The sequence below is a fragment of the Marmota flaviventris genome, chromosome 1 (assembly GCF_047511675.1).
Source record: "Marmota flaviventris isolate mMarFla1 chromosome 1, mMarFla1.hap1, whole genome shotgun sequence".
NCBI lineage: Eukaryota > Metazoa > Chordata > Mammalia > Rodentia > Sciuridae > Marmota > Marmota flaviventris.
This window is the reverse complement of record NC_092498.1, coordinates 74,514,459-74,527,727: the sequence shown is the minus strand read 5'-3', so window position 1 is coordinate 74,527,727 and position 13,269 is coordinate 74,514,459. Positions and strand designations below refer to the sequence as shown.

The following is a 13,269-nucleotide window of genomic DNA, read 5'->3' as shown; positions in this document are numbered from 1 at the left end:
GATCTTGGAGGGGAGTGCGAGGAGGAAGCAGGGGCTTTGTGGATCGCTTTTCTGAGTATATACCTGAACCTCAACAACAATGTTTAAGGAAATCAGCCCAACAGTAGACCAAACACACCAGTATAGAGAACTGGCGATTCGGTACACATGGTTTCAGTATCCCCGGGCGCCTTAACAATAAGCAGCGAGTTAGGAAGGAAGTCGATTTTCTCCATGGCTTTTCCAGGGTGCGGACCCTGCGCCTGCGGACATAGAACTCGTTTGGGCAGAGGGGCACCAGAGACCCGCGGGAAGGGGCAGCAAGTCTCCTGATTGACAGCCCGAAATCTGATCTTGTGAAAGAGACGTGGAGCCAATGGGAGGCAGCGATCCATCAGTTTGGATTGGAGGCCCCTGGAGGAGAAGTAGAGGAAAAACCACCGAATTGAGCTCTGTCAGAGTCGCTTTCGGCTTGCAAGGGGAAGTGCTGGGCAATAATTAATGTTTTTATTAAATTTGGAGGGAATTTTTTGCAGCCGTTCGCCCAGCGTGGCCTTCAGGTGGGTCTTTCCAACAACTTTTTATGTCTCTCCAGATAATTGCATGGTTGTGGGTTGCAAAAACTATCCTTATGAAAGAGGTGTCTCCGTCTCTTTAGTCCCGTTAGGTGCAAAGCAAGTCTCGCTGATCGCCATTGCTAGTTTTGCACACGTTTGCGAATCAGAGCTGCCCGGGGTACACCGACCGCGCAGGGAAACATCGAGAGTGTAAATAAATACATCGCCTCTTGTTCGGATTTTTGCTACTACCGAAAATATGTAAATTGTGAACTCTCTGGGCTCTCTTTGGATCCAGGTGAAGGAGGCGGTGTAGGGGAGGGTTATTTTTGTGAATGGGACTGTCGGAGGGTAATTAGCTATGCAAATTCAAAAGCTTCATTCATGAATTTTTTTTTTTTAAGCCTAAAAGCCATCTTGTTCCCCTCTAGGTTGATAGAAGTCCAGATCCCGAGGAAATCTCCAGCTAAATGCTCAAAATATAAAATACTGGGCTAATATTTGCGAAGAGCAGCAGAATGGATGGATTTTATGACCAGCAAGTGCCTTACATGGTCACCAATGTGAGTGATCAGTTCGAAAGTTGCTGTTTATAAACTTGACTCCGACGGGGGGTGGGGAGAGAGAGAATGAGAAGGGAGGGGGCAGGGGGTTGGGATTGCAGATACTTTATCTGCTTTGTTGCCACTGTAGGGCGACTGTGCTTCTAGAAGCCCAATCTTCAAAATGAGCTTACCTTTCAGTGATTTGGATAAGGCATATTTTTATTTTTAAGACTCCTTTTTCTGATTAAAGTGCCCAAGATGAGTGGAAGAGGAGATGGAGGGCAGCAGCAGCTGCTGCACTCAAAGTTTGTGGCTGGGTTTGTCTGCCACATTGAAAAGAATGAAGTTGAGACAAATGCTGACACTTTTTGTTTACATGGGTTTTTGTTTTTTTGTTATTTTTTCTCATTTTTTTTCTTTCTTTTCACTTCTCCACTCTTTTTGCTTTTTGGGGGGAGGGACTATGTGAGAGAGAGGATATAATTCACTGTATTTTAATCTAGTATTGATCCAGCCTAGAAACAATGTTAAGTGTTATAATTTAGTGTTCGATGCTGAGATACCCAGAATATGTATGACTGATAAACAGTGTTAGGATCGGCGGTGGGAAGCAACTCTCCATGCCTATTGAATCCTCAGCATAAGCTTTCACTGTCAAATAAAGGCAGAAACTGAATGTTAGAATTGATCCTGTGAACTTTTATTTTTTTCTATTCAAAGAGAGGATCCAATAGACTTATGTTATATATGCATGAATTTTTTTGTGTGACATTTGAGGTTTACATTCTTTTAAAGGATTTTATCTTTCCCTTTGTAGAGTCAGCGTGGGAGAAATTGTAACGAGAAACCAACAAATGTCAGGAAAAGAAAATTCATTAACAGAGATCTGGCTCATGATTCAGAAGGTGAGGTTTGATTTTGAGCTGAATCCTCCCTCTTTACCTACACTCCACTCTCATAAACAAGGGGAGCACTTCATTCTTACCTTAAAAATAATAAACTTTGAAATTACTGAATTTAACTAAGACCTTACTTGGAAGAGTTTACATTATATGATGGTTTGCCCAGGGAAATATTTTATGGTCCTGTCACAAACTAGTAAAAGAAGGAAATAAAAACTTAACAATGACATTTTTCTTTTAATCATTGTTTTGTGTTTGCTTTTGTCCATATGGCATATAACTAATTCCATACTCTAAGATAACAGTTTAAATATATCCAACACAGTAGGAAAAAGTAAGCAGTTATAATACTGCTTATGTTTTTCTTTCAGCTTTATTATAAGTTAAACAATAAAAAGATTGTTTGATTTCCCATCTACTTTAAACTAAACTAATACACCATTATCAAAAATCTTCATGGGTGAGTTTGATGACTACATTGTGAAGTCATCACATCTTGTTAATAGGCCTTAAAGTGTTCACTGAATCATACTTAAGGCCTAATTAATAATTACAATACTATTTAGGAAATTAGGTTGCAGATTCTTTTTATGAACTGTTGGTAGGAGGTCAACGTATTATAAATTATTTTAGCCATATGTATGCATTCATATTGAACTGAAGATACTTAGATTTATTTAACAGAGTACAGACTGCAACTTAATTAGGTATTAAGTTGAATTCTGAAACTTCCTCAAATCTTCATACTTATTGAGTATCCCTTTCTCTCCCCAATATGACAGGATATGCAGTTTTGAACTTGATAATAAACTGGTTCTAGGGGATTATCAGTCTCTGACTTTTATAAACCTATTAATGTAGAAATTTTTCTTTAAAAACTAGTACGTAAAGTTGTACCTTTTACTTTTGAGGCACTAAACCTGTAAACTGTACTTTGAGAATTACCACAAGTTCTGTTAACATCTTGTATAAAAGATTCAGAAGACAGACAAAAAATGCCAGTCTTTCCAATCTTTTCCCTACTCCTGTTTTAGCCAGAGTTGAGTATATTTAAGGAAGGTTTTTGTGACTAGAACACCTTCACCTCAGTCTTTTTGTGAATTCTAACATGTGATTTTTGGTTTCGCTGAGCTACTTACTTATTAAGCTATTTGTTAAATTAAATGGTGGGGGGGGGAGGGAGAGGAGATTGACTATTATTTAGTAGATTAAAGAATTTCTTAAAGTGTTGTTTAATAGGCATCAAAAGTAGGCAGGGTGATTGAGATAGTTAAGCTAAATAAATCCTATTTTCTTCTATCCATTCCTTTTCCCTCAATTAAATTCATATTTAATGCCAATTTCATGACAAACATTTTTATTTAACGAAGTCTAAAGATTTGCAAATCTTATTTTTATGTCTTTGACTTGTTTTTTAGAACTCTTTCAAGATCTAAGTCAATTACAGGAAACATGGCTTGCAGAAGGTAAGGCAAAAAAAAAAAAAAAATTGCTTAAAAGGGGAGAAAAGCAACTCTAGAAGGGGGAAAAAAAGTCCTGAACTTGCTGTCTTAATGTTCAGCCCAATTAATTGAGCTCTAAAAGAGCCACCTCATGTGTCATGCATACATTAGAGCCTCTGATGAGTTTGTCTTTGGGGACTCTGGGGCTGTGCTACCCAGTGTCATCACAAATTACCAGGAGAAATTGCTTCCAGCTCACAATCACATCTGCTTTTGGCAAGAACTAATGCACCAAGACTTCAAGTTCTAAGCCTCTGTTCAGATTTTAATTGCAATTGATCAGGTTTATATTATTGTACCTCGAGAGACCTCCTAGAGCCAGAACCCGGCTGGCTTGCTGTTTCCTTTAGAGCAGCGCATATCATTATTTGGTGTTCTGGTGGAGGACTTTTCTGATGGCAGAAATTAGTTTCTCTGGGTTCATCAGGACGGGATGCTTCAAGATTTAAGTGCAAGTGTCTTCTTTCCACCTTGCTCACAACACAGAACATTAGGTGTGTATCCAATACTTAGGAAATCTTGGGGTTTAAAATCAACCATTGGGAGATATGAGATTTTAAAAATGTTTTGTGTGTATTACTGTGTATGTGATATTTATTGAAATTGACCTTTGCTATTTTGTCACTTTTATTAGGATTTACTTAATATTTAGCAAGGAGATATTTAAAGGCATTTTGGATTATTTTTTGATAAAGTTTAATGGTGTAATCTATTATATATTTATTGTGTGCAACTTTATTTAAAGAAACAATGAGGCATTGCATTAGTAGCTTTATACTTCTTCAGAAATGTCTGATATTGAGGGATTTTTGTTGGCAACTATGATTTGAAATTTTCTTTTTGGATTTGATATGATCAAGGTGAAATATTAATTTTGTGATTTGTTTTGTGGGAAACAGAAAATTATAGATATTTAAATGCTGAGTATAAACTGTGTTCTGTGTTCACATTCTATGGGAAATATGTCATTTTTGGAAAAGATTTTTAAGATGGTTAACCGGAAAGAGGGTCTCTGAATGGAACCCAAGTGCTCTTGTGGCTATTTTAAGGCAGACTGATGTGTTTCATCCGGTGGTCTTGTATGCATTTGACCAAGTTGCTGTTAGCATGTAAAATAAGTTTCTTTGTTTTGCTGATATTCTAGTTTTCCAAAGAGCTTTTGCAGTCTTTATGAATCTTTTAAGTTAAATGGCTTTCCTAGTAGTCCTTTGAAAGAATGATTGTATTTGTATGTTAATGAAAGGTAAGTATTAATGAAAGTTTCCGTTATACTTAAAGGTCATTTTGCTTGTCCCTCTAAATGAAACTTATTGTAATACATTACTTATTATTGCAATGTAAGACATACATTCTAACATTACTTTTTATGAAAAATTTGCAGAGATTCTTGTGTTAACTTTCAGCTATTAGTTTTGAAAAGTTGAAGACTGAAAGGACATTATATATATGAGGGAATTTATTCACTTATCCAAAATAACTTAAAGTATTTCTTTTAATTGTTGTGGAAGGTTTATTGGTTTTTAAGATGTTTAAATCTGATTGATTCCAAGTCAGTGCACTTGCTGGCAGATTTTGAATGTGCATAGCAACTCTGTTCCTGGAATTTTAAAATGTGGAACTGACAGACTCTTAGCATTTTATAATCAGTTTCAGTACATTTTTTTTTACTTTTGACTTGTTTGTGTCTTATAGCTCAGATAAGTGATTTGAATAATTTATTTGAACTTACTTTTAAAAACTGTACAAAATATTCTTATTCATGATTGTTAACATACCTATAAAAGATTTAGCTTATATTAAATAAATCTAGAAAATTACTAATGTATTGGTTGGAACATAGATTTTTTTTCTTAGAAAAAACTCATAAGCTTAATTAAATTCAGGAATTACTCAGGTGTGCTACAATTTACAAACTGGATAAGATTGCATTTTAGAATAATTTAAACATTTTCAAAATAATTTATATTAATTTAACAAGCCATGATGTAAGCAAAAAGTTGATAATGTAATTTAAAAAAAATCTAATAGTGAAAAAGTTTTTACTATTACTTTCTCTTCTTAGTAATTAAATATATTATTTTGCATTAATATTTTAACTGTACTAACCCAGATCTTGAACAATATTAGCTAAGAAGTGATGGCCAAATTACCTTGGTTTATTTATAGCTAGATTTATCCATTTAATCTCTTTCTGGATATCTAGAAATTAACATTGCTCCACTGGTACACTACAAACGATTTATATATTTCTTTTCAAAATGCTCCATAGCCAAGAAAATGACCATGAATTTTAAGGCATCTTGACCCTAAAAAAAAAAAAAAAAAAAAAAAAAAAAAAAAATTGGCAACTAATCAAATTTTTCCCATGAGTTAGAATCCCACTGGGAAGTTAAACAGTCTAAAAATCTTATTAGACATGAGAATCAAGTTAGTTGTAATGTGTCATATGATTATCACGTTTTTAAAAAATTATCAAAGTCCCTAAATCTTTGAGAAATAATATATATATAACTTGCTTAATTTTTTTTCTGTAAAAATTTTTACATATTAGACCAAGTGCAATACATGGATTAGACATGAGTAAATTATTATGAATTATAAAATGTGTTTTATCTCTAAGAGGAAACTGGGAAAGGTAAGGCAGTTCTATTGAGGATTTTAATGCAACTAGTATTTTCAATTCAAAATATTCTTTCATTTACCCCCATATTTGATTCCAATGAAGTGATGTAAAATATGTTTTTTTTAAGAATACTAATATCAATATCACTTTCTAAGCACTAGCAATGCAGTTTAAAGTTTTTTAATATGTATATCACAAGTTAAAATATTCATCTTATTCTGAAGAAAATTAAAATGCTAGTGTTTTCAATGACCATAGCAGCAGTTAAAACAAAAACAAAAACAAAAAAGAAAACTCAGAGATTATGCCTATTTTAAATTTTGCTACAGATGCTTCATGTTGTACTTTCACCATGTACAATCCTTTATTGATTCTTTGTCTTTTGAATTAGATTGATATCGACAAGAAGGCAATTGCCATTATTTGATCCCATGAAATAATGAGTTCAAATATCAATCCTGTCAACATCATGGATAACATCTTGTACTTAACCTATTTGGAGTGCTGTAGTGTCTAGTGTCCTAAAAAGTCCTACTTAAAATGGAACCTCTTGTGTATGAGGGACAGAAATAGAAGGATGGAAAAACTGAGTGAAGAAAGGGTTATATTCTTCTAAACTGAAGTTTATCACAGCTTATCTACTAAAACAAATTAAAGAAAAATAATAAATTTCAGTAAATATCTGATGTAAATGCATAGCTGCTTTTGACTTATTTTGTGTGAGTCTAAGAGTCTTGAGGTTCCATTTCATCAGTAATATTGAGGAAGAAGTCAACAGGGGTTCACCGCTTTCCGGGTAAAATGTTTTTCAATGGTGTAGTAAGTCAAGTTTCATGCAGCTGTCATACTTTCAAAGTTTTGTTTCCAAGAACAACCTTTCTATTCCAAAGTTTATTGTTACTTCATGAAAATAAGTTTTTTTTTTTTTTTTTCTTTTGCCTTGATGTGACCTTCCAGTAATTGTCAGGCTATCTTAAAAGTAGAGATGTCATTACTTTCCCCTCAATTGCTTTTAAGACTGAAGCTAAATTTATATTCAAAGTCATTTTATGATGTTTCTTAGTTAAATAATATGTGCTATTTTTATTGTTTAAATATTCTACTTTTTAAAAACACGATATTAGATATGTGCTTTTTTCTTTTTTGCCTGTGTTGCAAAGAAAGGAATAAAACTTCAAAAATGACATTATTTTATGTGATTCACACAAAACAGGAATCAAGAACTATGCATTAAAAATATTCATACAATTTCTTAGAAATTGATGTGGAGGTGTTGTTAGGGTGGCTGTCACCCCTTTATTTGTTGTAACAGGATATACTATAATATAGAAAAGACTTCTCATTTAGACTTGATTTAAAGATAGCAGGTAGAATAAATTTATTTTACTTCTAAATGTTCATGGAAAATATGTAAATGGTTTTCATTTATGGGCTGTTTACAAAAAGAAAGATTTCTTTTTCCTTTTTTTTAAATAGAAAAATAGTATTTGTTAACGGAGTGTAATTTTTTCCAGGGGATCCTAATAAATGTTAATATTAATAAATGTTAATATTGCTGAACTTTTCTAGTTCAGTTACAAGAAATTTGTAATTTCTTGCATTTCAGAGAAAAACTTTATTCCCTTTGATTTATGTACAATTTTGCAATAAAATGATAATAATAATACTGTCAGACTTCTGTGGCATTAGAGAAAATTTGGGGCTGCAAATAACTAGTTGGCTCTGAGCTTCACTTAAGTTTTCAAGTCACTGCAGATCAATTTCGTTAGAAATTGAAGCTGATTTGAGGTTCAAGACAAGTAAAAAAAAACTTACTCTTGTTTTTTCCAGAACATATATCAATAATATACTAAAGGTGTTTGGGTCATGTGGAAATGGCCTGCTTTTTTTGTTTGTTACATGTGTTTATATTTCTGCATTAATTAATGCTTTTACATTGGAACAATCATTTTAATGTTAGAACCGGATGTGGTATAAAACTAGGCTTAGTGAACTGATGATTATTTTGTTCCATGGCCCGAAGCAGCTTCAATTTAGGATTAAAAGGAATTCACAGCGCAAAGGTTGATTTTCTTGTTGTTTTACTTTTACTTAAAATAAAGTACAATTTCTTTGAAAAAATTTGTTTCTAACCCTTTGATTCAAAGTGAAATGCTACCAAGTTCAGCAATTATCTGCTATATTTTTAGGTTAATCAACTTGAATAATAAGCCAGTAAAATAAGATATTTTTTTGAATGGTTTTTCTTTTCATTTCTTTTCTTCTTTCCTTCCTCTGACACTCCCTTCTTTTCCTCTTTCTTTTCTTCCTCAGTTTTGTACATTTCTGTTTCCCTGTAAAGCATGATAGGTTAAATATATGTGTGTATGTATAAAGTTGTCATTTATTTAAATGTGTTTCTTAATGGATCTGAGCTCTATTTGAGACAGAGCAATAAAATTGGTATGTTTATATTTCAAGTTCAAGTTTACTTGCTTTAGCTCTCTGGAAGGGTGTGACATGAAAAGCTTGTGGTTGGGCCACATGGCTCATGCTGGACTGTGTTTTTGTGAATGGAGGCAGAACTCCAGTCCTGCCTGCTTGTCTTGAGGAATTGCTGAGGAGATCAGCTGTCTCATTCACAGCAGAAAGAATGACTCATACATCTTCCGCCTTGTTTGGCTCCAGGTCATTGTTACAGTGGATAGAACTGGTTTTAATTAAATATTAACCCCTTTTATACTTGACATTTGCTTTATTTGTAATTTTTCTGCTTTTTTCCATAGCTTTAAAAGAAAACCCAACAGGCACCTAGTTTTATGAGAATATGGGGGAGGGGGAGGGTTACTTACTTGCCTATGACCTTGAAAAAAATTTAAATGCTAACTTTTTTTTTTTAAGTAGTGAATATTATTTTATATAAGAGTTAAAAATAGGCATAAAGTAAAGGCAAGCTATATTTATAATTGTCCATCCTCAATGTAATGTTAGTTAGGGAGGATATTAAAGTTAAAATTGAGCATTGATGACTTTCTGACATTTAGGTGGTCATTAATATTTTTATGAAGTTCTCTCCCACAATCTGTATTGTGATGTAGTAAAAAGAGAGAAAAGTTAAAGAACAACTTTGGATAATAATCTGGGTAAAGCAAGTAGCTGAGAGTGCAGATATTACCCTTTTAAAGCCCAGACCCTGGACTTGATGGCAACTTGTCTTAATGTTAATGAACTGATAGAGCTGCTCCAGCTATTACCAATAAAATCTACATGCTTAATCTCCTTGAAAGCCTTTTATTGGTCTTTTGATATATATATTTTCTTTTTCTCCTTTCTTCCTCTTTCCCTTTCTCTTTAATCACATAGTGCAGAGAAACATTTTTATTCCCCTAAGGTGTAGCTTATAATACTAGACACCCTTAGGTTGGTCTGTATTGTTAATTTTCAACTTTGTAGTTGGAATGGCTTGTAACAAATTTCCAGGCAGCTGTAGTTTGCTCTTTCACAAAATTCTCGTGAATTAAAGAAAAAAGGAAATGTCTGATACCAGTGTGGCAATACTTTGTCATATTTTCCTTGCCCAGATCCAACTTGTGTTTTTAGTTAACTGCTTTCCTTTTACTCCAACTTGAAATTAGAGGTCTACTTAAGCCTTTGTCTATTTAAGTAGCATGCTGCTTCATTTGGTCTATTCAGTTTCTTAAGATTAGCTTCTGTGAAAATGTGAGTCATATGTTTTTTGTTAAAATTCTGTAATATGTTCAAGCCTAAGTGTGAAGTATTTATTCAGTATGTAAAGAAGTTAGAACAGAAATAGCAGTTCTTATTCTTACTCTTTTTACGAATTGTTAGTATGTAGCTATTTTTTGTGTATCTGTGAAGTGCAGCTACTGGATTCTTTTGCCCTTGTGCCTTGCCTTCTTCCCCCTACACGTGTCCCAATACTTACCACACACCACATCAGGCATTTTGCTGCTGCTGCTCTTGCAATTATTGTGTATGGAGTTCTGACTTGGTCTTATGATACTAAGGAAAAAAAAAAAAAAGAAATTAGCCTTCAGGACATTCATACCAGCATATTCAGTTACAAATATACTTTTGTTACTCACCAGCTATTTTTAACTATTCCTGTAAAGGGATATTACATTTTTATTAGATTCTTATAAACGTGGATTTTTAAAAAGCACAGTAATTGCTGTGGTTGATAATTTTGCACCTCAGTTGTTATATCTATTTAGTTAAGTAAAAAGGAAAATCAAAGCATGTGACATCAGGGGAAAATGTGCAGGATTTCATTGTTTACTTGCTGTTATTGGTTGAGTATTTATTTAAAACTCTTGCTTTTTTTTTTTTGGTGTGAAGACTTATTATAAAGTATAGTACACTACATTCATAATTTATAAATCTATGAGACAAGTCAAACTTCCAGTAATGTCAAAAATATGTTGTTAATAGCTAACACAATGCTAATGTACAAAATTTAGGGTTTTTTTGTTTTGTTTTGTTTTGTTTGTTTAAAAAATTTTTTTGTCTCCACTAGAATTCATTAGAAATTAATACATGAGTAACTGGGCATGTAATGATTGTAGTACTTTTCGATTGTGATTTGAAGGAAGAGAGTAGATAGCGGAGGATTGGAAATAAAAAAATGTGTATCTGGAGTCGGGTAGAGACTTTTATATAATTCTAACAAAAACCTGTATATTATTGCTCTATACTGATGAGTAAAATGACATTTAAAGAGGCTAAATAACTTACCTAAAGTTACATAGTTAGCAAGTCAGAGCTATGAGTTGAAGTTTGCCTGACTTTCAAGCTGTTACATAATAATAATAGATACTGGTGGAAAGTGAAGAGAAAACTTTCCCTTCAACTAGTATAGGCTAATCAAATAGGCATCAGTAGAAACTTGCAGAAGTTCATAATTTGTTTGGTTTTGTTTGGTGGCAGGGGATGGTGTGACTTTAATAAGGTAAAGTATTGGTGTGTAAGAGTTTTTGGAAAAACAATTGAAATGTCAAATCACATATACTTCACAAATGGGCGAGCCTCATTAGACTGTGATGTTCTTTATAATATAACATAGATTTATTCAGACAAATATTTATTTAAAGAGAATACTATTAGATAGGCTGAGAAAAACAAACTTTAAAAAGAATACCAGTTTACAAACTAAGAAAAACAAACTTTAATTCTATGAATGGTAGATTTCTTTTTTATATAGGATATTTAATATGAAATTCCACTTTGTACAGATTTGTCTTAACCCATTCAATTATTAGCCTGAGACATTTTTAGCAGAGACTGATTATTTATTTTAATTAGCATTCCCATCCAGAATAAGCTCATTCTAAAAAATTAATTGATGTCTGTTTTAATATGATTTAATGAGATAAAAAAGTTTCAGTATTGTATAAGACTATACCAGCTAATCAGATCCTCGATAAAGTTAATTAGTATGATACTTTATTATGTGTTTACCAAATTAAAAGTAACCTAACTTCTGTTTGTGTAGTTTCTGTATGTGAGAGTCTGTATATTTGTGCAAACTCATTTTAGTAATATTCTGTCAGTTTGAAATAGGTTATTTCTATGCCTAAATCAATTGTGATAAAAACAATTTAGTAGTGAAAAAGTTGAATTTGTTTTGATTGTTGCCGAATGCATTAAGTCCTTGCTATTCAGTATTTTTTCTTTACTTGAAATAGGAAAGTCATTTGACATTAGAACTGAAGAAACAGTGATATTATTTTTATTAATGCTGCATAGATGCCAGGAAAATATTTTGCATGAAAAGATGGCATTTGTTTTATTATTTTAAATTATTATTATGACTGTAATCATCAAAATATATTACTTTTGTTAAATGTGACTCAAATTAATGATTTTTCTTTCATTTTTAAAACTTAATAGCAACCTCTTGTCAAATTTAGGGCAAACATTTTGAGGTACTGGAGATTGAACCAGGGGTGATCTACTGCTGAGTTACATCTCCAGCCCTTTTCTAAAAATTTTAATTTCATTTTATTTATTTATTTATTTTTGTTTTGAGACAGAGTCTCACTTATTTGGCCAGGTGGGCCTCAAACTTATGATTCTCCTACCTCAGCCTCTGGAGTTCCTGGGTTTACAGGCGTGTACCACTGAGCCATTTTTAATTATGCCAGTCTAATTTGTAAGAGATGGAACATATCAAAAGCAGTAGTTTGTACACGTGCAGAGGGATGTGTGAGATACCTGTGTATGATTTAAAAGAATCGTGTGGCTCATTTTGATGGGCAGCTTAAGCACTGGCCATGGGTGAACTGAAATATTTTTTGCTCCACTCTTGCAAAATGAAACCCTGCAGGAAATAGAAATCCTAGAGCTTCTTTTATTTTTATTTTTTGTCTCTTTTATTTCCATCTGGCAGGGTGAAATTCCGAGGGACTACACCTGCCACTGTCATATTTCTGACATATTTATGTTTCCTCGTTGATATCAATGATCCCTTCTGTTTCTCCTTCGAAGTAGCGCTGTCAATACCATTTTAAATAGGAGCTTATTGGCAAATAATAATAGGTTTGATCTTAGCCTAAAAAGACCGTGTTTGACAGATCTGAGTTGACATTCCTTATGCCTTGGCAGTTTTTCTCTTAATTTTTTTTTTTTTTCCTTCTTCCGCAGCTCAGGTACCTGACAATGATGAGCAGTTTGTGCCAGACTATCAGGCTGAAAGTTGTAAGTATAGTATGACTCATCTCTTGTATGTTTCATTGTCTGTCTTGTTTCCTTCTTTCATTCTTTCTTTTGGGGTTGGTTTGCGCTTCTAGTATCTGGTCTTGTATTATACCAGTGTCTTTTTAAGCTTACAGTCACTAGGTGATTTTATTTGTCAGGTTGTGACATCAGCACAATCAATGTATGATCTGAGCAAAACTTCGGCCAGCGAGGACAACTGATTTGTTTAAATGTTCTGTTCTTCATATTTTGTACTTGTCTTTGGAGAGGAAACAGAGTGTGATCCATGAATGTGCAAGTGTTTACTTCCATTTGGCCAGTATGTTCACCAGGAAAAGTCTGGATGCTGAGGGGAGGCAGTTGGAGTTAAAATGCATATGAGATTAGTTATTGTATAGCTTACAAAAGATTCTGGACCAAACATTCATTGCATTCATAAATTGTCACCTGCTTTGATTTAATTTT

The 13,269-nt window shown here is 33.2% G+C and overlaps 1 protein-coding gene across 3 annotated transcripts in view; it reads left to right on the top strand.

The window, feature by feature from the left end:
- The first annotated feature begins 428 nt into the window (after window positions 1-428).
- Window positions 429-13,269, top strand: part of Etv1 (ETS variant transcription factor 1) — an 89,425-nt gene continuing 76,584 nt past the window's right edge. The window contains exons 1-6 of one of the 3 annotated variants that reach the window (XM_027932689.3): window positions 429-539; window positions 638-834; window positions 968-1,099; window positions 1,899-1,986; window positions 3,402-3,449; window positions 12,751-12,804. In XM_027932689.3, coding sequence (XP_027788490.1) covers window positions 1,055-1,099; window positions 1,899-1,986; window positions 3,402-3,449; window positions 12,751-12,804 — 235 coding nt within the window. In that variant the 5' untranslated portion in view covers window positions 429-539; window positions 638-834; window positions 968-1,054. Of the gene's footprint in view, window positions 540-637; window positions 835-967; window positions 1,100-1,226; window positions 1,427-1,898; window positions 1,987-3,401; window positions 3,450-12,750; window positions 12,805-13,269 lie in introns of those variants that run through there. The other 2 variants (XM_027932690.2, XM_027932688.2) reach the window with 2 other exon arrangements.